The sequence below is a fragment of the Trematomus bernacchii genome, unplaced genomic scaffold (assembly GCF_902827165.1).
Source record: "Trematomus bernacchii unplaced genomic scaffold, fTreBer1.1, whole genome shotgun sequence".
NCBI lineage: Eukaryota > Metazoa > Chordata > Actinopteri > Perciformes > Nototheniidae > Trematomus > Trematomus bernacchii.
In genome coordinates this window covers 10323124-10345095 of record NW_022987828.1, presented here as the reverse complement: position 1 = coordinate 10345095, position 21972 = coordinate 10323124, and the positions used below count along the sequence as shown (strand labels likewise).

Here is a 21972-nt window from a genome sequence, read left to right as displayed (position 1 = left end):
AATAGATAACTTTTCTTCTGTGGTTTATAAAGGTATCTGTTAGCTTTATCTGTCTGCTCAAACCTCCCGCGGGCAAAACTTCATGCCAGTCACGTTGCTTTTATTGATTGTAAACTGTGAAAGATAGCGTATAGGAAAACTCTAGAGACTAACTCAACTTTATATTTAGTTTTGAGAGCTTTAAAGAGACAAAGCTGAGGTTCATTTTTTCATGGATCTCCTGTCTTGTTCCAAGTTAAGCTGGTTAAGATAACACATTCCAGGAAGGCCCTTTTTGTGTGGCCTCACAAAAGATTTCATCTGGATTTATTTACCTGAATACTTGGCTGAGAGAAAGTGATGCAGGCACATTTTTGGACAGCACATGTAAGAATACATTTTTTACTTCTTTTCAGTGACCTTTGTTCTTTTCTACTCTCCTGCTTATCCAACAGTTAACTCAACCTGCGCTAAAACAAGATTTGGGTACAGAAAGAAGTTATTGTACTATAAATGTTTTGTATGGCCTGTGTTTATATAGAATTATTCAAAACAATAAGCTGGTTCTTAAGACTACACTTTTTCTGTTAGTGTAAGTTTGTTTTGGTTTGTCACTATTTCCAACGTAATGAACTACTATTGTTGATTTATTTTTATTTGTGTGTTTAAGTTCACTTTACCATATCAACTCAGGCACATCCTGCAATATTAGATTCCAATAAGGCAATGCAGAAAGGTCATGTGCAAAACATTATTTTACAGCTCTCTTTTATCAATATCCATTTAGATCACATTTTTGCAGATAAGAAATTGGCACCACATAAAAGGAACATTTCCAAAACAGACAGCAGATAGAGAAACAGGGAAAAAATGACCTACTAACCCAGAATACAAAACACTCTTTCAGCTAAACCAAATCAAGTGACACCACTGCAGTCAACGTCATTAGTCCATGGTATAATCTCATCTATTTCAATAGCAAACTGAGTATTTGATACTGAATTTAAAGGTTTAATAGTATACAGCTGACCCTGATGTGCATCTTTAAAAAATGATCAGCCTTCATAAAAACACAATGTGGATTTATTTATCTGTGCAAAGCAACACCTGCATTATGAAAAGCTGGCATCCTCACTCAGTGTCTCACATAGCCTCTAGATTCTATAAACCCACACTGTGCTGAGTAGGGAGCAGTATTTCATGCCAACTATTCAAAAGTTGAAAAGCACAAAAAACACTCTGCTGACTCACACACATAAATTATCTTAAACTCCCCGCCCTGCAGGATTCACCCTTTTAAAATGTTAAAAAAAATCCCTGTTCCCTGCGGTGTGGAATATCAGATAGCCAAGTACTGATGCTCAAGTACAGGCAAGATTTCATTTTAATGCATGTTTATATTCACACCTTTTTGCTCAAGGCTACAGTAATGTAGGATATGGAGACCTGTCTAAAAAGCAAGCAGAGATTGGTCTGTATGAGTTCTCCATTAATCCTTTAATAGAGATGAACAATGATGAAAAGAGCTGAATCACCACATGAGTCAACCCTGGTAACAAGGAGAAGTCGAACAAACACTGCTTCAACACTTAATCTGTCAATACACCTAAAAAGAAATCACTTTTTATTAATGCAAGTAAGCCTATATTTTGCATCTACATTGATTTATCTTAGTTTTTTTTATTTTCATTTAAGATACTATCATTGTCAACATTATTATTTATATTAAACATTTATTTTCTTTATTATTATTATTTATTATTATTATAATTATTATTATATACTGTAAGTGAACTACTCTAATACTATTATATATCATACTATTATTATAATGTATACTACAGTAGTTTGAGTTCAAGTAAGATAAACTGTTTTATTCCATCCATCCAATTATTTAGCATGTATATATATAATGTACCAAACCAAAGAGAGGGATGTGATGAATTCTTGTGTTTTAGGTTTTAGGTAAAAGGAATAACATCGACATTTTGGGTTTGAAAAGCTGTGGTTTGCACTGTAAAGTATCAAGCCGGTATCAACTACAGTTCCCATGATCCTGTTCGCTAACGCGTCATCAAATTCTGTCCAATCACTGACTTTGGAGGTTTTCTTGAGCAGCAACAGGAAACAGAAACAACTCACTCCGCGGTTAAAGTTTTTGATTCGTAATTTAGCGTTTTGTAAAAACTATGTTCGTTGCTCGCTAGTTTTTAGGTAGGCGTTCATAAATTCGTAAGATTGAGTGTTCGTGTTAGTTTGTTTTGTACGTGTTTGAAGCTATAAGTACGCTAAATCTCGATAGGTTCTAATATACGCCATCTACTTCCAAAGTAAAAACAGTCAACGTTAGCCCACATGAGTTAAAGTACATTCCCAAGATGGAGATCACTCCTAAAGCAGAGAAAATAAAATCAGTGTATTCTTCACCTTGTGATTCAGTGGAGTCAAGCCCGGGTGCATATAAAGAGGAAAAGGTAGGTGACAATGAAATTTGCTGTCATGTTACTAGTTGTTACTATTACTCAATATATCATCAAATTGATTTATGTCGAAATGTGTTAAACTGCAATCCAACATCTGCCATTATCACTCTGTGTGCCGGCCCTGTCATTCACTCACTGTTACCCCTACAGCATCTACAAAAGCTGAGCTCCTCTCTGAAGGAGAGGCTGAAGAGATCAAGGCGTTCCTTCACCTCGCCCTTCTCTGTAGCCAAACGCCTTTGTGTTGATGAGGAGGAGGATGATGGCCGACAAGTTTCAGCAGATTCCAGGGAGACAGTTAATAACTCTCCACTGATCGTACCCAATGTTGACGTAAACAGAAAAAATGAGAGATCAGCGAGGGAGAGGTTTTCTGGACCCAATCCCGAGCCAACACATTTTCTTTCCAAAGAAATGGCACAACAACCATACCAACTGAGGAAGGAGGTTAAAGAGAAGACGGAGACTCTGCGCAGACTCAAGATGGTTCACATGTACAGGAGCAAGGTATCAGCTGCCTTTAATCTGCTCCTAACGGGAATATTATCAACGGTACTTGTGGGTTATCTGTCGCCACTTTTTAATAGCGGGTAGCTGGCTCCTCCACATTAACTTTTCTCAAAATAACAAACATGAATCCTAGGGGTTAGGGTTATTAAGAGAATCTGAAAAAAACAAAATAAGTGTGTATTTAGAGGGTCTGAAAAAAACAAAAAAGGTGTGACAGATAACCCACAAGTACCTTATCATGTATTTTGCTTAACTAGACTGATAGTGGTTATTTGTATATGACACGTTCCCTGTCTCCCCAGAATGATCTAACGCAGCTCAAAACCTTGATTGCCAAGTGGAGGAGTTGTGCTCAGGCCGCACTGTATGAGCTCCAGACAGATGGCACCCAAGACAAACAAAAAATCAGCCTGTCGAGCCTCATTGACCACTTCGGCCTGGAAGACGGTATCCTGCACTTTGACCGCATAGAGGAGGACTTCACTACCTAAACAAAAGAGCTTTAAAACCGTTCAGATTTCAAATATGTTTATTAAGTTCATTGTTTCATTTGTTGCTGCTGTTCTATTGTTATACGCAGCTTAAGTTGTACATTTCATGTTAAGTTAAGTTGCTAAGAGAAGTGTAAATAAAATTATTATTTGTTAAAGAGAAGGCTCCGCTCAGTTGTGTTTCAGCTGATCAAGTGAAGGAAAGCTCTTCATCCTCAAACGCTCGACCTCGGCCCAGAGGAACGCCAGCTCCTCCCCCTGCGCTCGGGCAAACTCCTCCAAGTTCTTCCTCTGAACGATTTCCTGGTAGCGCTTCTGTTCTCTAGCTGCCAGGTTTGCCTCTGAAACTAAACACCCAAACATGTCACAATGTCAGTGTGAAAATAGTCTAAAATCTCCGTTTGCAAAGATTAGAAAATATTGTTTTTATTACCTAGTCCTCCGTAGATGTGGCTCGTCTCTGCCATCGTCACCTGCATATTGGGTAGCTTCTCTTCTACAGTTGTGTTCTTCTCAGCTTTCATTTTTGCCTGCCTTTTAAGCTGTTCAATCTTTTTTATGCGATGCTGCACACTCTGGCGATGAGTCTAAAAGTAGAACACAATATGTATATTAATTTAACGGTCAGGTATTTAAAGTACACAATGCAAAGCGTATTCATGAGGTTACATAGCAACTTTTTTGTTACCTTTTCCTGGAAAGCTACAGTTTTTTCCAGAATAAGAACCTGGTGCGACACACGACTGCCATGATCTGTCTTGTTGAGATACTGAAAGAAAGAAAGGCAATCACTGACTTGTATGGACAGGGAACTTAAAATGGTTGTCGTATAACTGCTTCATCATAAAATGTTCAAGATTCAAAGGATGGATTTGTTTATATTCAAAATGTCTTCCTCCCAAGGGTTCGGAGGCTTAAACAATGACAGGAAGCTACATGCCACGCCACAGCAGAGCTACCTGGACATGTTGCCAGGGGAAACTGGCATTCAGACATGAAAACATGTTTCATGCTCATCTACTTTTCGAAAATAAAATACTGATTGACTAATTCGATTTATTATATCAACCACCACCTACCTGTTATTTTTTGTATCACTAACTCTTGAAACAACTTATAATAGTGTAAGAAGGGGTTAATGGATCGTAACCAGGAGCAAAGTTCCTGTCATTTCTTTGTGGTCTGTTTTTTATTATACTGCCTGTTTACGCCTTGCATTGACATCTGCTGCTAAATGAAGCAGAGAAAGTTCTCTGTTTACCAATTTTTTAAACAGAGCTTAATTGTAAAAGCAGGAGTAAAGTAAACATTAATTTAGTGTATATTTAACCAGTCTCCACCTAATCCGTAATAGTTTCAAAAGATGCACAGATAAGGAGAAGATTTGGTAGCTTGTGTGATTAGTGTGTGTGTCAGCGATGACAGACACACACATCCATCTGTACACAGGCATGGTAACAATTTTCAGCTCACTAAACATCGGATGCTGCCAAAACCAAAATACCTGCCTTGATATCAGCGACTGAGGTTTGGCCAGAAAAAGCACCATAAATGCATACCTCATTGCCACTTCCTGCTGATGTGTAACTTTTTGAATATTTTTGACATATAATTACCATGAGGTAAGATACAAATCTATTCACTATCCAGTAGCACTATTTCTCAGAGAATGTTATTTAATGCTTATTTCCATAGTATTTGAGAATAAATTAGGTCCCTGAAAGAAGCTAAACAACAGAATAAGGATATTTCAGTATCTAAATAAACGTACGTCCTGTTGCTCCTCAGAAAGCCGTAACATCTGGACGTCTCTCGCCTTGTTGTTGAAGTCTTCTATCTGCATCGTCAACATCCTGTGCTCCCACTGCTGCCTGATGATCCCCTTACGGAAATCTTTACACTCCACCATGGAGGCAATCTTCTGATCTCCCAGTGTCTGTTCATAAATAAATCCATTTGACACACACAATTATATTACTTAATATATTTGACCACCACTTGAATGTGGCTCTTTCTGGCACCTTTTATCAAACAGAAAATGGTTTGTTAGTATTTAATTTATATTGTAATTGAGTGTTCCTCAAGCATGTTTGGTTATAGATCAATCCTAAGATCATAAGAGTGTTGGTGTGTGCTGGTATGTGCTGACCCTGATGGTTCTGTTGAGGTCCTCCACTACGGTCCTGTGGAGATGCACACAGTCGGTGTAGTCGGGGGTCAGCTCTGTGGTGTACACCTCCACCTGGCCCTGTTTGAGCAGCACCTGCACCATGATGTCCGTCAGGGAGCGGTTCTTCTCCTCATGCAGACTAGAAGGGAGCAGGATAACATAAACCTTATAGAGAATCATTCTCCCTTAGAGAAATAGAACAAAATATACTGTATTTCCTTTTGTATTCAATATACTGTATCACTGTCTGCTACTGTTTCATGTTACACATTGACTTGTGGCTCAAGTGCCATCCTATCAGGTCTTCCCTAAGTGAGAAATCAAAATATAAAACTGTTGTCATTCTCATATACAAATGATATTTTTGTCTCCACTACATTTGTCTGACAGCTTAAGTTGCTTAAAAAAAAAAGAGTTGATTACAAAACTTTTCCAGTGAAAGTTATTTCAGATATTCAGCTACTTATTAAACTAAATCAACTCGTTAAGTACCCTCTTTTGCTGATAGCACTTTTACATGTAGTGCGTATTTATCAGTGTGGTATTTGTACTTTACTAAAGTAGAATCTGAATACTTATTCCACCACTGGTATTTAAAACAACTACTATAATCAGAACGACTGACACCATCACAGTCATACCTTTCCAGTCCTTCGGATAGATTTTTGATTTCCTGTTGAGTGGCGTGAACCTCATATCTCCTCTTGTGAAGGAACGCCTGCATCTCGGCGAAAGTAAAAGCTTTTACTTTTACCTAAAAAGACAAACAGTGAGTGGACAACTACACAAAAGACATACAACATGTAGTACAGTGAGGTTCATGAATATACAAATAATAAGATTCATTTGTTTGTAACTTCAATTGGGTTTGCAAACACAACATATTGGTATTGTCAAAAGCGTCCCCTTTCAAAGATTCAAAGGTTTTATTGTCATATGCTCATAAGCGTCAGTGTAGAAATGGCAATGAAATGTTCTGACCCGAGCTCCTCCAACAATGCAACATAAATAATAAAATACAAAAAGAAATAGTGCAAGAAGTCTAGATACATGAAATTAAATAATGTTCAATAGGAGAACAAATTGAATACGGTTTATTGCGGTGATAACTATTTATATGGAATTCATCCACAAAAAACTCACTGGATGCTGCACTAGGTCAGAAACCAGAGGAGACTGTGAAGTCCACCGTAGACGGACAACTTTTGGACAAAATATACTCTCCATTAAAGGCAGCTCATTGTGGAATAGCCTCCCAACTGAGAGACGGGATTGTCCCACTCTCAATAGTTTTAAAAGACAACTTAAAGTATGGTTGAGCAACAAACAGACGTGTTCACAGGGGTATCTCCCCTTGCACTTTATGTAGCACTTTTATCTTCTCTTGCACTTTATATATCATAGCTGCTACATTGTACTGCCATGTGGTAAATGCTTGTGTGCTGCTCCTGCTCTTTCTGCATATCATGTATTTATTTTTGCTATGTATATAAATGTCATGTTCTTATATGTTATGTGACGGGACTACGGATGGAAATGAGCTCAAAGCTAAAATCCGGCTCATTTACACTTGTAAGCATTATTTTTGTTTTAAAGTGTTCATCAATGTGCACTGTCCCGGTTCAAATAAACGATTAAATGAAAATAAATAAATGATAAAGTAGATGACAAACAGATTTGTGTTTATCGAGGCACTTAACAGAGCTCAGGTGTTTAGCAATCGTATGGCCTGTGGGATAAAACTGGTGGTTTTACTCCAGTACCTTATTATTCAAAATGGACTTTCAATGTGTTTTTGTATTTCCAACCTATAACCTCTGCTTGTTTTTACCTTGTGCTCACTTTTTACTTTTGTGTTGCGGACAAGGCAGAACCTCTCCCAGACTGGTTGGCTCACGGCTTCTGGAATATTCTCCGGAGCATCCAGCTCCTCCATGGCCTTCAGCATTTTGCCGAGTGCATCTGGAGCCATAGAGCCGCAGAGACGCTGCTCTTTGAACAAACTCAAGTTGTTGTCGGTCTCTGTCCTCATCTTTTGAACCCTGAGGCATAAAAAACAAAACGGCGAACACTAACTGAGCAGATGATTAACAACTTAAAATGTGGATATCAAGGAAAGTGAGTCTTACCAACCTGGGTCTACGCTTGAATAACTTGTATAAAAGGTCAACCACATGGTTCGGTACATCGAAGAACTCTTTACTGAATTCTTTGTCAAGAACCTTGGGAGACATGAAGGATATTATATTATGTGTGTGCACCATCACTTGCAGCCAAGATGTTTTTTTACCAGCTGGCTTACTTTATCCTCAGCTACAACGCTTTCATAAGACTCCTGAAACAATTCTACGTCTTCCTCATGTCTCTTTACCTCCTCCACAAGCTCATCCTGTCAGAGAAACACAGGTCCATTAAACCAGAGCAACATGTAATGACAATAATGACTGTTGGTCTAGACATTTGCATATTACACAGGTTGGCTCTTGCAAAATAAGCCTGATTGATGGGTGAGATGTAATAATAAAATGTGAAAGAACATCACTGCTATTAATTCAGGTGGATCACAAATTACAGAATCTGAAGCTGCCAGTCATACATTCCTCCAGCATTACTGAGTATTGAGCTTTCTGACCTTGTGCGCCAAAGTTTTTTCAAGTTTGAGCTTGAGCTCCAGCTCTCGATTTCTCATTTCGTCTTCTATGAGGACCGAATAAACCAGATAAGTATTCTTGAGCTCTTCCTGCAAAAAACACATCGAAAGCATCAGTAAACAGGATTTTGTCAAGTTGTAACAAACACAAGATATCATATCGCAGAATGATCTCAAGGAGGAAACCACAATGAGGGCAGAGGACCCTTCATCCTTGTGAGGGAAATGAGAACAAGAAAACCACAGGAAGGAATGTGATACAGATTGACTGCACTTGACTGTATTCTTGGCCTACGTTGGTGTGTGTGTGTGTGTGTGTGTGTGTGTGTGTGTGTGTGTGTGTGTGTGTGTGTGTGTGTGTGTGTGTGTGTGTGTGTGTGTGTGTGTGTGTGTGTGTGTGTGTGTGTGTGTGCTCACCTGATATATAGCCATTTCACATTTTACTTTCTTCTCAAACAACTTTGTCAAAGTTTCATCAAACCTTTCGGTCGCTTCCTTGTTGGATGCCTGCAGTTTTTTCATTTCAGTTTCCAATGACTGCAATTACAAATGATTTGTATTGATAAGCAACCAGATGTTAATCATAGAGCAAATTAGAGCAAAACAGAAGAATTGTGAATGTTTCTTCAAATTACCTTTTTGTATTTCTCCTTCTCCTCAGTCAGTTCTTTGGTTTTCTTCTCATAGTCTTTATAGACTTTTTTCTCCTCCTCATTCCATTGGATTTCGGGTTTGGTCAAAACAAACTCAGGCGGAGGTATTTCCTGTGGAGTTAATTCAAAAGAAACTATGTGCACTTCATTTTGATTTGTCTAATTCAACTGACACTTCCTAAAAAAAAAGTAAAATACCAACCCTAAGAATTAACACTTTCTTGTGTGAGTGTTAAGTATTTAATTTCAGCTGCAGTGAGATGTGGGGGTTTGTAAGTTTCATAAAAAGAAATCTGGAGGAGGTGGGGAAGTGTTTTCTTTTGCTCAAAAAAAATGCAAAAAAATGGTTGCAAAAAAATGATAAAATTCATAGAGTTATTATTTACTAAATAAAATATCAGGAAACATATTCAGACTACTGTCATATATGAAATAGAAAATCATTGAATCTTCCCATCTGAGAGGCTGGAGCAAGGGAATGTTTGAAAAATGACTGACAATAAATTGAAACAGTTGCAGATGGCCAATTCACTAATATGGCTTCCATTTTGTATATCATGTATATGAAATTATTCATTAGGGATCAATGTAAAACATTATAAATGCTTAAAGAAAAATTCAAATCTTTTGACCCACTATTTTCAAGATGTCCTCCTTTTTGACTTCCAGCACTCCCTCCATCATGTCATCGAGAGCTCTGTCTTTGTCATTATCGTCCTGCAATATAAAGATAGAACTGAACTGTGTTTATAACTTTCGGAATGTACATCACAAAGACGTAGGAGTTTTAAATGTAATCTTACTGTTGTCAATATCAATTTAAAAAAAGGTTTTGTCTATTGAATTTTGTCTAAGGAATTTGTTGAAAAGGACAAAATAGACAACATGGCGGCATACTTTGGCAGCCAAACGTTTTTGCTCTTCCAACTTCTTCTTCTCCTTCTCCTTTTTCTGTTCTGGGGTGAGGTACCTTTCTGCTTTTATCTGCAGTGGGACACAAGTGCACATCTCCTTTGGTTTACTGTGAAAAGCATCTCATATAATGATGACCACAGGCTGCTTCACATTTCAGTAGAAAAACAACCAAACCACAGAGCAGCTCTTGTGTACTCTTTGTTTCTTGAACTTTCTGTGAACTGTTTAGCTGTTTCCCCGAGAGGACAGTCACCTCGGAGTCGTCCACGGTGAGCAGCCCCTCCGGCCGCTCGCTGCTGGTCAGGCTGGGCTCCCACAGCGTGTCCTTCAGGTCCAACTCCAGCGTGATGTCCCTGATGTTCGTGTTCCTGTCCTTCACTCGGTTCAGCTCCTGCACCTTCTGCCTGTGCACGGCCTCAAAGTCCGTGTTGAAAGCCGTCTTGATGCGATAAATCACGTCCTGCATTCAGAGACGGGTGAAATTTGGCAAACAAAAAAAAAAGATTTACGATCGGGTTGACAAAAAAACATGTATGAGTCACATGTTTCTTATAAATCACTTATTATTTTATTCTCTAATAAAAAATGTTACTTCGCATAGTTACAACACCAGGTTTTTTCAAAACTAGTCAACATTCATTATATTTGTGGTAATTATTTATTATATTTGTGGTAATTATAAAAATGCAGGAGATGCACATTGCTTCAAGAAAATGTAGTCAAAACCCAGCAAAATGGATATACGTTTTTTTTTTTGTATTAATTTATTCGGCACAGTGTGCATTTAACCTATATTAATATTAGGAGCAGTGAGCAGCTCTTTTACAGCACCAAGGCAGCATTGTGGGTATGTAGTGCTTTGCTCAGGGGCACATTGGGAGGGCCCAGGAGGCGAACTGGCACCTCTCAAAGTACCAGTGCACTCTCTGTACTAGGTACGTTCTTGAAATTGGTTAATATAAATGCAGTTATTATTATATTTATAAAAAAAAGACAAATATATTACGAAATGTGAGGAAAATGTGTTTCCTGTTGCGTTCAAGCTGTCGCCACTTTTAATAAATTAAATACATGTAATAACATATGTTGTGTTATCTCATAATGTTATGTTGCAGGCACTGTTTTGCTAAATTATTGTATAACACAATGGCATCATTATCACACTTTTGCTTTGATCCAGCAGTTTTTGGAACAGGAGCCAACCTGTAGCAGAATGATCTGGTTGATCCTCTGCTCTGTGGTTTGCAGGCGGAACTGATCGTAGATGTACGGATTTGAATATCCTAACTGAGCGGAGAAGCTTCCCGTTACGACAGGAGTCTCTGCCTCGAGGCTTTCTTTCCCCGGCTCTCCCTCCTTCGGGCTGGTTGTGTCGGAGCTCTTCTTCAGGCTGCTCTGCTGCAGGGAGAAACACTTTTAACGAGGGAACTGAAATACACTTTGAGAACTGAATCTGTGGCTATAAGATTATAAACTTCATCTAAAGAATATTGTAGTTAAGTTAACTACCTCTTGGCCACATAGCCATAAATCTAGAAAAGTGTTGACACTGGCGGACTGGCACGTGTTCAAGCATTTAAAAAAGTAACAACATTGAGAGGTCAAACGTAGGACTGTGATTCCATGCATCAAATTAATTAGACTCGAATGGTTTCGCCATAAAAATGTATTTCAAGAGAGTGAAAACCCACATACTAAGAAGTTTGCACCATCACAGTTTTTAGAAAATGTTTGCATGCTGTTTTAAATTAAAAACAGTGAACAGATCATCTAATCTACTCATCACATGTGCTGCTAATTACAGCGCTAACAAGAATCTAAACCACAGAATGTTTGTAGATGCTTACAGTGCAAGCAGCCTTTTCAAGCTTCCTGATGTTCTCCACCCTGAGCAGGTCCTCCACCTCTTTCTCTGTCCGCTCTCTCAGAGGGTAGTTCTTCACCTCATGTTCAGAGTAAAAGGCCTGCGGTAGACAGCCAGAGGAGATGTCTTAGTACAGATCACATCATGCTGTGATTATTAAGAAATGCAACACTTCCAGAGCCATCTCACCTTAATGGCTTTGCCTTTGACCTTCATTGAATCCCAGCATTCTCTCTTCAGAACATCACGGAGGTAACAGTTTGCTAGAATCTCCCATTCGACTTCATTCCTCACCTACAATGTGTTAAGAAAATCACAACCTTAAATCATGACCTCAAAGCTAAATTAAAGGTCACCTATTATGCAAAATCCACTTTTTCCTCTCTTTTATACATAAACACGTGACCCCTCTGTGGAAAGAGATTCTGAAAGTTTCAGGAGCAAAGATTCGTTCACTTTTTGTCCTGATCCATTTATATAAAAACCTGTCTGAAAATGAGCTGATCAGATTTTGGCCACTTTATGATGTCATAACGATTTTTTGGCTTGTGTAACCATTAGCCAATCACCAACCAAGGTAACCCCCCCCCCCCCCCCTTATCACCTGAATCTCCTCCTAGAGCACCATTGTGTTCTCTTTAACCAAATATCTCTCAGAGGGGCGTCGGGAGTGGCTCCTTATTTTCATCTGTATTTGAAGCCAAACACTTCAGAGAAATGTTTTGTATATATCTGAGACCTATAATATATTGATGAAAAAGAGTATAATAGGGGACCTTTAAAGCTTCATTGGTTTTGTGTTTGTGTTTTACCCGTTTAACTTCCTGCTCCACCATGGCCCCCAGTCTCTTCTGCTCCTCTGTAAACAGGTTGAACTCCTTTTGTGGCAAACGCTCGAGATCCGGGAGGTTTTCATTTTCACGCATCATCTCCTGGATCTAATAAATCGAGAAAGACGGTTTAGTTGTCATGTTTAGTTAGACAAACTTTTCATAAACATTTTTGAGCTACATTTTTATCATGGAGGGGCTTCAAGCATACATGAGAAGGTTCAAAGTAAATAAATTAAAAAGCTAATTAGACAGATCATATCTGATGCTTTAAATACCATTTGATCACTTAATATATTAACATATTTAAAAAATAATGATAGAAAAATATATCAGATATAGTATAACAAATCTTTTAGCATAATTCCACATGTTTAGCTTAACATGTCTAACGATACAGTATTTGTGCTCACAGTAAACAAATATGTATAAAACTCACTTACATTGTCACGTAACTCTTTGAAAGTTTTCTTCATGTTGCTCTTTGCCTCAGAATATTGCTCATTGTCATCTTTTATAACCTGTTAAAAAACATTACATCACCTCATAACTCAATGTAATGCAGCCTCTTTTAAACCGTGCATACAGATCACAGACTGATTGGAATCATGTTTTGGCATAAAGCATGCTGCAAAGTGCATCTACCCGCTTCTCATGCATGACTTTCAACGAGGTGTAAAATCCACAAATCAAAGTCTGCCACGCCTTCAGTATCAATTTATTGTTATCAAGAATCTTGACACAACGAGGTGTAAAATCCACAATTCAAAGTCTGCCACGCCTTCAGTATCAATTTATTGTTATCAAGAATCTTTGTCAGTCGGCAAAGTACTAAACATTTGTTTACAAACGCTTATCTGCTTTATAATTGCTTGGCTCCTATAACTCTATATGACGGGACGATAAATCAAGCTGTCGCACAGAGAGAGCGTGCCAAAAGCAACACAGCAAAAATATCACACACAGGTACGATGTGCACTTTCTAAATCCTTCACCTGGAACATTGAGTCACAGGAGAAGTTTCTAAACATAGTAAACATGATCCCAAATCTCAGGCCATAACCGCACATTTTACAGCATGTTAGTCACTCACCGCTTCTCGCCTGCTTTCCAGCCAGGTGGGGTGTGAAGGTGGAGCAGACAGCAGGCTGCTATAACTCTCATCCTGCTCCGTCACATCCAAAGCATCTACCCCACCACTGACCTGCAGGGTGTAGCAGCACGTATGGAAAAAATGATCAGATATACATACAAAAAAAAAACATTTGCTTTGACACATTGCTGAAATGTTACTTTAGTTAATACCAGGCCTTCACATAAGAAATAAATCAAATGATTTAGTATCAAATTGTGTAATATTCATACTAGATGTATACCACATGCTTTAATAAAGACCACATAGGGCTGAGCTGTATATCACTGAAACGGCTCAGATATAAAAATATATTCTTACAAACATTTTCCATTTAATCGTTATGTTTTTAAAATGTGCTGGGATGCCGCACACTTTTTATTACATTAACATAATCTCTTGTCCAGTAAAGCTGGACTATTTAATCATTAATCTAAATCTGAGAGGCTTTGATTACATTTCCTTTTTTATTTTTTAGGCTGTAGTCCTTGGTGCTGTTCAATTGTATTGCCTTATACTCAGACGTGTTTTTAATATTATTTTCCACCACATTTAAACAGTATAACATTACAGTACATAAGATATAATTTATTGCAGGGCTGCTGTATTACACTGCATTAGTTTCAGTTTCTGGGTATTGTATGAAATTGCAGCGTACTGTGTGGTATTTCAAAAGCAACAAACTGTGGTTTACTGCAAACACCAAAAGAGAAGAATTTACCTCACTTTCCTCTGTTTTTTCAGCACCAGTGCGAAACCCTTGACCCCACTCAGGCATGTTGATGAGGATGCGATTCTCTGTTCTGAATATATTTTTCAAGAAATTATCCAAAGACTGACTGTACTGAGCAGCTCTATTCACCTTATCAGCGTCCACACCTTTAAACCTGCCATGAAAAATACATGATATACACCATTACAGTAATAGAGCAGATATATGATTGTTGTTGTTAAGGAGGTCTAGTGATGGCCAGTTGATCCACAATATCCAAATAAATGTAGGAATCAACATTAACTGCTCATTGCTATTTTCTGCATCATTAGGTTGCCATTTACTTATTTGTAAAACACAATCAAGTTTAAAGGTAGAATAACCTTAAAGGTTAAGAATTCTGATTGTCTACATTTTATAATACCATCAACAAATCTGATAAAAGAGCAGCAGTGAAATTAGTTCTATACTATATCATTTCTGACTTCCCTACCCTGTCTGCGGCTCTCTGCACCAAACCCATTTCTTCTTAGTTTACTGTATGTCTATTCAATCGTCTGGGAAAATGTGCCCCCAGGTTTTATGAAATAGCTTTAAAACGTTTTAATTTGTGAGTAGTTTTCAAAGTTTTATGTGTTCAACATAAAACTTTGAAAACTACTACAACGTTTTAATTTGTGAGTAGTTTTCAAAGTTTTATGTGTTCAACATAAAACTTTGAAAACTACTCATAAATTAAAACGTTTTAAAGCTATTTCATAAAACCTGGGGGCACATTTTCCCAGCCGATTGAATAGACATACAGTAAACCAATAATAAGAGGAACAATAAAACAGTGTTGTTACGAGTCTTAAGGGCTAAGGAAAAAGGCAGAACATATTTTGAAGCTGCACCCAGCAGAGGAAGATGTGGAACGGGATGAATTGTTCTGTAAAGTTTCTATGATCTTTGTTTCCTGCAGATGATGACCATGATCCCTCTCGACCGACCACTTCTGTTCTATTAATTACTATTGTCCTGAAGGCCGAGGTTAAGAAAGGAAAAATACAGCGGGTCTACATCAGACTGTAAGAGTGGCTTCACCGCTGAGAGCAACACCTCCCTCTGCTGTTCACAGCTGTGCATTATGTAAGCATGACCGACTGACTGCTTCTCTACCTGAGATCGGTGCACAGGAGGGAGCCGTCTCTAAAGCCCGCAGTGAGGAGAGTCTGGCTGTCAGCAGAGAAGGACACGCTCTGAACTCCACCCAGATGCCTTGAGTGACTTTGCAGTTCAAGGCACTGCTCCTGTAGGTGCAGCAACAGCATCGTAACACACACCACAGACAAGGAAAAGATGGTTCAAACACAGGGCTGCAAAGTCACATTTACTCACTGTTCCTAAATACAATTTTGAGGTAACTTACGTGTGTATTTCCATGTTCTACTTCTTAATAATGTAGAAAACGTACATTTTAACATTTATTTGACCGTTTGATCAATAGTAACTTTGAAGCTTCAGATAAATAATAAATAATATAAATATGAAATAAATTAAGATGTAATATTTTAGGTTAAGATAAAACTTTATTGACTCCAAGGGGGAGAGAATAATGTATAAAAATGTAAAACAGCTGCAACATTAAAGTGATGAACACATTCATATTTCAATAATTATGATCAAATAATATATTCTGAAATGAACCATTTAGCATGATGAGTACTTTTACTTCTGGTACTAATATATTGGTACTAATGGTACTAATATATTTAGATTATGATGCCTGAAATGCAAATCCAAATGCCTTGCATGACAAATAATACATTGAATGCAATACTTTTATTTGTATTTTTACACCATGGTATTTCTTCTTTTATGTAAGTACAACATCTGGGTATTTCTTCCACTAATGTTCAAAACGTTTAAAATATTTAATAATTTTTTTTTTTTAAAGTAAGCCCCTACCATGTTAGCAGTTTCTCTGATGCGTAGGAGGCCATCTCGGCCCACAGAAGCCAGCCACAGCTGGTGAGGAGACAAAGCGAGAGAGGCGGGGCCCAGAGGGTGGCCCCCCACTTCCTGCTCTGGTTCAAGCTGGACCACCTGTTGACTGGAGAGACTCTCTGTGTCCTAGGGAGGAGGATAATGTGTTAATCACTGCCACTGTTTCTTTATATCTTTCTACATTTTAGTTCCAATAATAGCTTTCTCTAATTGTATCAATGGTATTTCAGGTGGATAAAGACAGAAGTAAACCTGTGGAAGTTGAAATCGCTGAAGAGTTTTCTTCTCGCGGCAGTTAGCAAAGACCTCACTGACTCCCAGAACACAGGAATCAAGAGGATGGGGCACTTCGTATCGGGATACTTTGAGGATGTGAGCGGATAGACAACCATGCCGGTCTAAACAATCTGGACCTGTCAGGAGTGGCACATCATCAATGTAGTAAAAAATAAACAATTGGAAACAGACTCCCTTACTGTGTTGTATTTTTGTATAGATTTACAGGAACATTATTCACACGATCCTACTGCCTTGTTCCACCTGCTTTTTTAACAGTTTAGCCCTTATCACCACAGCCATCCCTTGAGTCAGCACGTTCAGCTATTGCCCTCAAGAGTAAAAGGCACATGCAAAGAAATATCTACATAAAATCGTTTGTCACTGTTGCAATAAAATGTTTAAATCCGCAAGGACACGTTTACTCCCTTACCACACAACCATTAATCAGTCATCACCATTGAGTACCTACTGCTGGTGTTAATGTGTCTTCTTTTGTGTAGAATTATGTATTATATTTTTTGAAATATATGTGTTTTAAGTCTCCTTTCATGTACATAGCACCTTAAAAATACACAACAGTCATGTTTGTTTTTGTCATGTGTGGGCCGACTTTAATCTGCAGCCACACCCTAGTTAATGTTTTCACTCTCCTCTAGAGGCCCGTCTGTCTCATGGCTCGTCTTGTTCAACATAGTTTTACAGGCTGCGTAAACAATGGGTGTGTTCCTGTAAACCGCCCAGTCGTTTTTCTCTCTTTCCCAGTGTTTGGGGCAACATGTCTAAACAGTTTAATAAAAATGTCCAGTTTAGTGCTGATACTCGGATATGGATGAATAATGAGATTCCCATCATTAAAATGTTAAGACCAGAAGGCAAGTGGAAGTCTAGTTAACTTTGACTCCATTATTTACTGCTAAAAGATGTGACTGTGTAAAGCTGTCACGTAAAGGAAGTTACAAGCTATTATAATTTCTACCAACTAGCTGTAGAAGATAATTTACTAACTGAAGGTTGCAAAGTTAATTTGTATCTTTTGTTCAAGGCTTGAACATCACTCCTCTCATGTGTGCAATGCATCTTGGTCCCTCAAAGACAGCAATGTAATACTAGACACTAGACATTAATCACATGTTCTATTATTTAAAGCTCTCTCTCTTTCGGAACCAGATCATTTTATGATGCTCAACAAGTGCTAACCAAAACAATACTTCTAAAAATATATGTCTACAAATTCCTTAATGAATCTACTCCATCAGTGCTGTACCTGCAAGGTTCTTGGCTGGCAGAGAGAACACTGTGAGCTCCTGTCCATTGCACAGTGCAAGAACCTTCACCTGCTCACAATCTCTGACGCACTGAGTGGAAAGTGACAAAATGGGTCCAGGAACAACTAGAAAGGAAAATCAAATGAGAAAAAGGATGCGGGTTAGCTCACTCCCTAATATTTAAACATAATATTACCAAATCCAATGTTCCTTTTCAAGTGTTTTTGAACATACAGGACAGCATTAACATGTCAAATGATTAAATCAAGAGTATCTACCTGTGTATCCTATGACTGAAAATCTATTTGATGGTTTTGCATCAAGTACATAGATGTGTGAATCTGAGGCAGTGGTAAGAAGGTAGTGCCCCTCTTGATCAAAACTGCAACAAAAAACACATGCACACACACATTCATCAAGTAAATGCACAAAAGAAGAAGCATCTGACCATTTAAACTGACATTTTGTTTGCTTTCCTGACCAAAAGTGGAATATCAGTTACCTTACAGATAACTATTGGTTCTACTTTGTGACTATGATGACACACTTTGTTAAAATAGATTAAGATTCAACTTTATTATCATTGCACAGAATAAAAGTACTAAGAGAACGAAATGTAGTTTACATTCAACCAGAAGTGCAAAACAGAAGTGCAAAACAGAAGTGCAAAACAGAAGTGCAAAACAGTAGTAAAGTGCATAGTGATCTTAAGTATAGTATAAATATATACATCTGACAGTATTTACATTACGTAGAGTATAAGGCAGTATTTGTTACAAGCAACTAAACTCATCACAGGGATGGAGGATACCTACACTAGGTGATCCACAGGAGTAGGGTACAGATGAACCTGGTGCACCAGGCGAGGCTGATGCTCCATGTTCAGGTCAATGAAGAGGACATTTCCTGAAGCTGTTCCAACAGCTGCATAATGCGCAATAGGACAGCAGGCCATGCTTGTTACCTAAACAGAGACAGTTATTCTGATAAGAAAGTACCTCTTCATTCTGACAAGCTTCAGATTTTGACTATGACATTACTGATATAACATTACATAATTATATTAATGCACACAATGTTTTTCATTACTGCACATATTTTATTCCAATTCTATTTCTACGATTTCAATCATATGCAATGTAAATAATGCTATATTTTACTATATTTTTTTTATGTTATTATAGTTTTCTTCAAATAGTTTTCTATCTGTGTTTTTAATTTTTGTTTTATTTGTATGTATGCACCACAACACCAAGTCAAATTCCTCGTATGAGTTAACCTACCTGGTAATAAACCTGATTCTGATTCTGATATGATATAAATGGTCATGTTGTGACACTGACCTCAGTTTGAAGGGACAGAGAACCGAGGATAGTGCCATCTGCAGACCACAGCTGCAGTTCTCCAGAGTCTCTCACCGACTGAAAGCAACAAAAACATCACAGCTCAATAAAAGACATTGACCGAAATTACACTTGCAATCACAACAAGGCACTTCTTGAGCAACACAAAGGTTTTACCACACAAATGTTCTTGCCAGTGTGTGACAAATGCGCAGCCACAAAGTTTCCGCAGAGAACATCCAGGACCTTCAAAAAGTTGTCCGACTCAGTTGGGTTCAACACATAGATTTGCCCCTGAAAGACAAAAACACTGTCATGTTCCCAGTAGTTATTTTCAATATGTAACATGTTATTATTAGGTGAGTATCTATATGTACAATAATTTACACTGTGGTACATGCAAGTGCTTACTGTATTAGAAGATAAAAGTAATATCTCATGGTCAGGGGAGTACATCACAGTTGTGACAGGTCCTTCTAATTGCCACGTATGTGTGATGTCGATTTGAGACCCTTTGATTTGCAGACAGTGCACAACACTCTCCTGTAAAACATAAGCATTTCAGATTGGAGTAATTGAGAATTCCCGATGCCTGGAATTATAAATCAGATCACCAATTGGCAGAAGATTTCATTATTATATGTCATTACATATTTAATCATCAGTCACCAGATGTAAATGAGAGCATTGTACCTTTCCGACAGCAATCAAACCATTCTTGTCAAGGGTTAAACCTTGAAAGTTGCCATGTCTCAGTTCAGGTGTGGCATCAGCAGCTGTAAAGAACATATAAAGATGTAAATTGTGTTTTCTATTGCCAAAATAAATTGGTTAAGTCTCTCTTTTTAATTTCTTCTACATCCAAGTGTCGTAGTGTGTGTGTTTGTTTACTTGTGGGGTTGAAGAGGACTGAGGCAGAGAGGCTGTCTGGGTCAACAAGGAGCAGAAAGCTTTCCTCACAGCCTACATAAAGCTCTGATGTGGCTGTCCAGCAGATGGCAGTAGGAGTGACTCTGGCTTTGGTGCACAGTTTAGTCTGTGCAAACACATGTGGAGTTGGGTAAAAGTTTAAATGTAGTCTTTGTTTTTTGTGCCTGAAAACAAAATAGTTTTTCCATCAAGTAGATTTTTAAATCTAACAATTACAACTGTAACACCAACAAAAATATTAATTGGTGAGAGTGTATTTCTTTGGTCGATAGGTGTATTAAGGACAGGACAGTACCACAATGCTTTCTGCTTTGTTTCCCTTGAGCCCTGAGATGGCTGTTGGAGGCATCTCCAGACCAAAATAGGGCAGTTTGTCACTGACAGTATGAGAGGGGGGCACCAATCTCTCAACAAAGGAACCATCCTTTGCTGGAAGCTCTATCACACTGCAATGCAAAAAAAGTGTGATAAACGTACATATTATTGTATGACACCTTATTATGTAGGTGCTGCTTGTGTTTTTCAGTCCACATTGAACTTGCTGCTTATGGTGCGAACAGTAAAAATGCAGATAATCTATGTTAATTTATCAGTTAAATACATTTTACATCAAAAATTTAAAGAAATTCTCGTTAACATATATCAATTTGGATTTTTGAATACTTGCTTGTACAGCTAAGTCTGCTTTACCTTGGTTTGAGGACATGAAAGCTGTCACTCTTCTCAATATTCCAGACAGTGAGGGTTGTAGTGCCCAAAGCACAGAGCTGGAGCCAATTCAGAGGGTTGAACACCAAATAAATGACATCCTGCCCAGCTTGCGGTTGTGTACAAAGTGGCTCAGCAATTTCCCAGTTCCTGGATCACAGTCATGATTACAGTAACAGAGCTGCTTAGCCTAAATAAACATAACGGGAAATGTGAAGTACACAATATAAAGAGTATTTATTAGCTTACCACACTGTTATGGTGTAGTCTGGAAAAGAGGAACAGCATCCCAAATAAGGACCGCTTTCACTTAATGTCAGAGATTTGTAGTCAGTTTGTGCAGCTCCTATAGGAGAAAAATCAATGGGAATTATTTAGTGTTTATCTGAAACATATAAATGTATTATTGATGCACAAACATCAACATTCATAACCCAATACTGTTGGTAAAATAATGTGATCTTAACTGGGAGGGGAAATTCTTACCTTTTAATTCATTCTTCAACTGTAACTCTGGAAAAGAGTACACAAATATAGACGGGGATAGCTTTTCTTCAGAGAAAGCAAAAGTTCCATTTTTGCTATTAGCTGTCAAGGCACCAATGCCTCTGCCAGGACTCTGAAGCACACTTTGCTTTTTTGTCTCCAGGTTGAGGAAACAAATATGACTCCCACATGTATAACATACTGTCTTGTTGTCGACAAACTCTATACATTTGTTTGTAAAACCTTGTATCCACCTGGAGGGAGCAAGACAGCCAGGTATTAGCTAGCATACATACGGGTCATTGGGGTTAGCATACTACCCCTCTGCGACCCGTATGTACGCTAATGCGTGAGGCACAAACTAGAAAACACTGAATTAACAGTGAATATGCGACAGAGAAGAAATACATAGATTTAAATTTGAAGTGGTGACATACCTGACATCTAAACTTCCAATGTCATCCATTTTAATACAAAAATAACATGGCAGAGTTAAATTAAAGTTGTTTCCCCACAGATACAACCGACAAAAGAAAGAGTGAGTCTTTGCGTATCCCTGGCAACCAAAAAACTCTTAATACTATTG

The 21972-nt window shown here is 38.1% G+C and overlaps 2 protein-coding genes across 5 annotated transcripts; one reads left to right on the top strand and one right to left on the bottom strand.

Annotated features, from left to right (window-relative positions):
* Positions 1-2041: 2041 nt before the first annotated feature.
* sfr1 (SWI5-dependent homologous recombination repair protein 1) lies at positions 2042-3592 on the top strand. The gene is made up of 3 exons (XM_034152618.1): positions 2042-2453; positions 2613-2969; positions 3275-3592. Exons 1-3 carry the CDS (start codon positions 2358-2360, stop codon positions 3461-3463), a joined length of 642 nt encoding a protein of 213 aa, XP_034008509.1. The 5' UTR covers positions 2042-2357; the 3' UTR covers positions 3464-3592.
* On the bottom strand, positions 3579-21897 carry cfap43 (cilia and flagella associated protein 43). 4 transcript variants are annotated; one of them, XM_034152614.1, is made up of 38 exons: positions 21824-21897; positions 21387-21640; positions 21150-21246; positions 20883-21050; positions 20488-20638; positions 20154-20298; positions 19956-20038; positions 19674-19805; positions 19440-19556; positions 19263-19340; positions 18735-18883; positions 18198-18301; positions 17919-18044; positions 16628-16788; positions 16337-16501; positions 15548-15678; positions 14399-14564; positions 13639-13749; positions 12989-13066; positions 12528-12653; positions 11905-12009; positions 11699-11815; positions 11055-11249; positions 10105-10311; positions 9834-9920; positions 9573-9653; positions 8919-9047; positions 8701-8820; positions 8266-8373; positions 7936-8022; positions 7767-7855; positions 7465-7675; positions 6275-6387; positions 5613-5772; positions 5235-5399; positions 4152-4232; positions 3897-4050; positions 3579-3810 (listed from the first exon to the last, which is right to left on the bottom strand). In XM_034152614.1, the coding sequence occupies exons 1-38, from the start codon at positions 21850-21852 to the stop codon at positions 3635-3637; spliced, it is 4956 nt and encodes a 1651-aa protein (XP_034008505.1). In that variant the 5' UTR covers positions 21853-21897; the 3' UTR covers positions 3579-3634. The 4 variants fall into 4 exon arrangements, with proteins under 4 accessions (XP_034008505.1, XP_034008506.1, XP_034008507.1 ...); XM_034152615.1 differs by having other exon boundaries at positions 11055-11246; XM_034152616.1 differs by having other exon boundaries at positions 14408-14564.
* Between the last annotated feature and the right edge of the window lie 75 nt (positions 21898-21972).

What these genes read in the sequence shown, in the direction of transcription:
- cfap43 (XM_034152614.1), bottom strand. Translation starts at nt 21,852, where the DNA reads ATGGATGACATTGGAAGTTTAGATGTCAG. An exon ending in ATTGGAAGTTTAGATGTCAG is followed by an intron (nt 21,641 to 21,823) that starts GTATGTCACCAC and finishes TGCTCCCTCCAG; the next exon opens with GTGGATACAAGGTTTTACAA. An exon ending in TTATTCAAGCGTAGACCCAG is followed by an intron (nt 7,676 to 7,766) that starts GTTGGTAAGACT and finishes TTTATGCCTCAG; the next exon opens with GGTTCAAAAGATGAGGACAG.
- sfr1 (XM_034152618.1), top strand. Translation starts at nt 2,358, where the DNA reads ATGGAGATCACTCCTAAAGCAGAGAAAATAAAATCAGTGTATTCTTCA. An exon ending in GTGCATATAAAGAGGAAAAG is followed by an intron (nt 2,454 to 2,612) that starts GTAGGTGACAAT and finishes TTACCCCTACAG; the next exon opens with CATCTACAAAAGCTGAGCTC. An exon ending in TTCACATGTACAGGAGCAAG is followed by an intron (nt 2,970 to 3,274) that starts GTATCAGCTGCC and finishes CTGTCTCCCCAG; the next exon opens with AATGATCTAACGCAGCTCAA.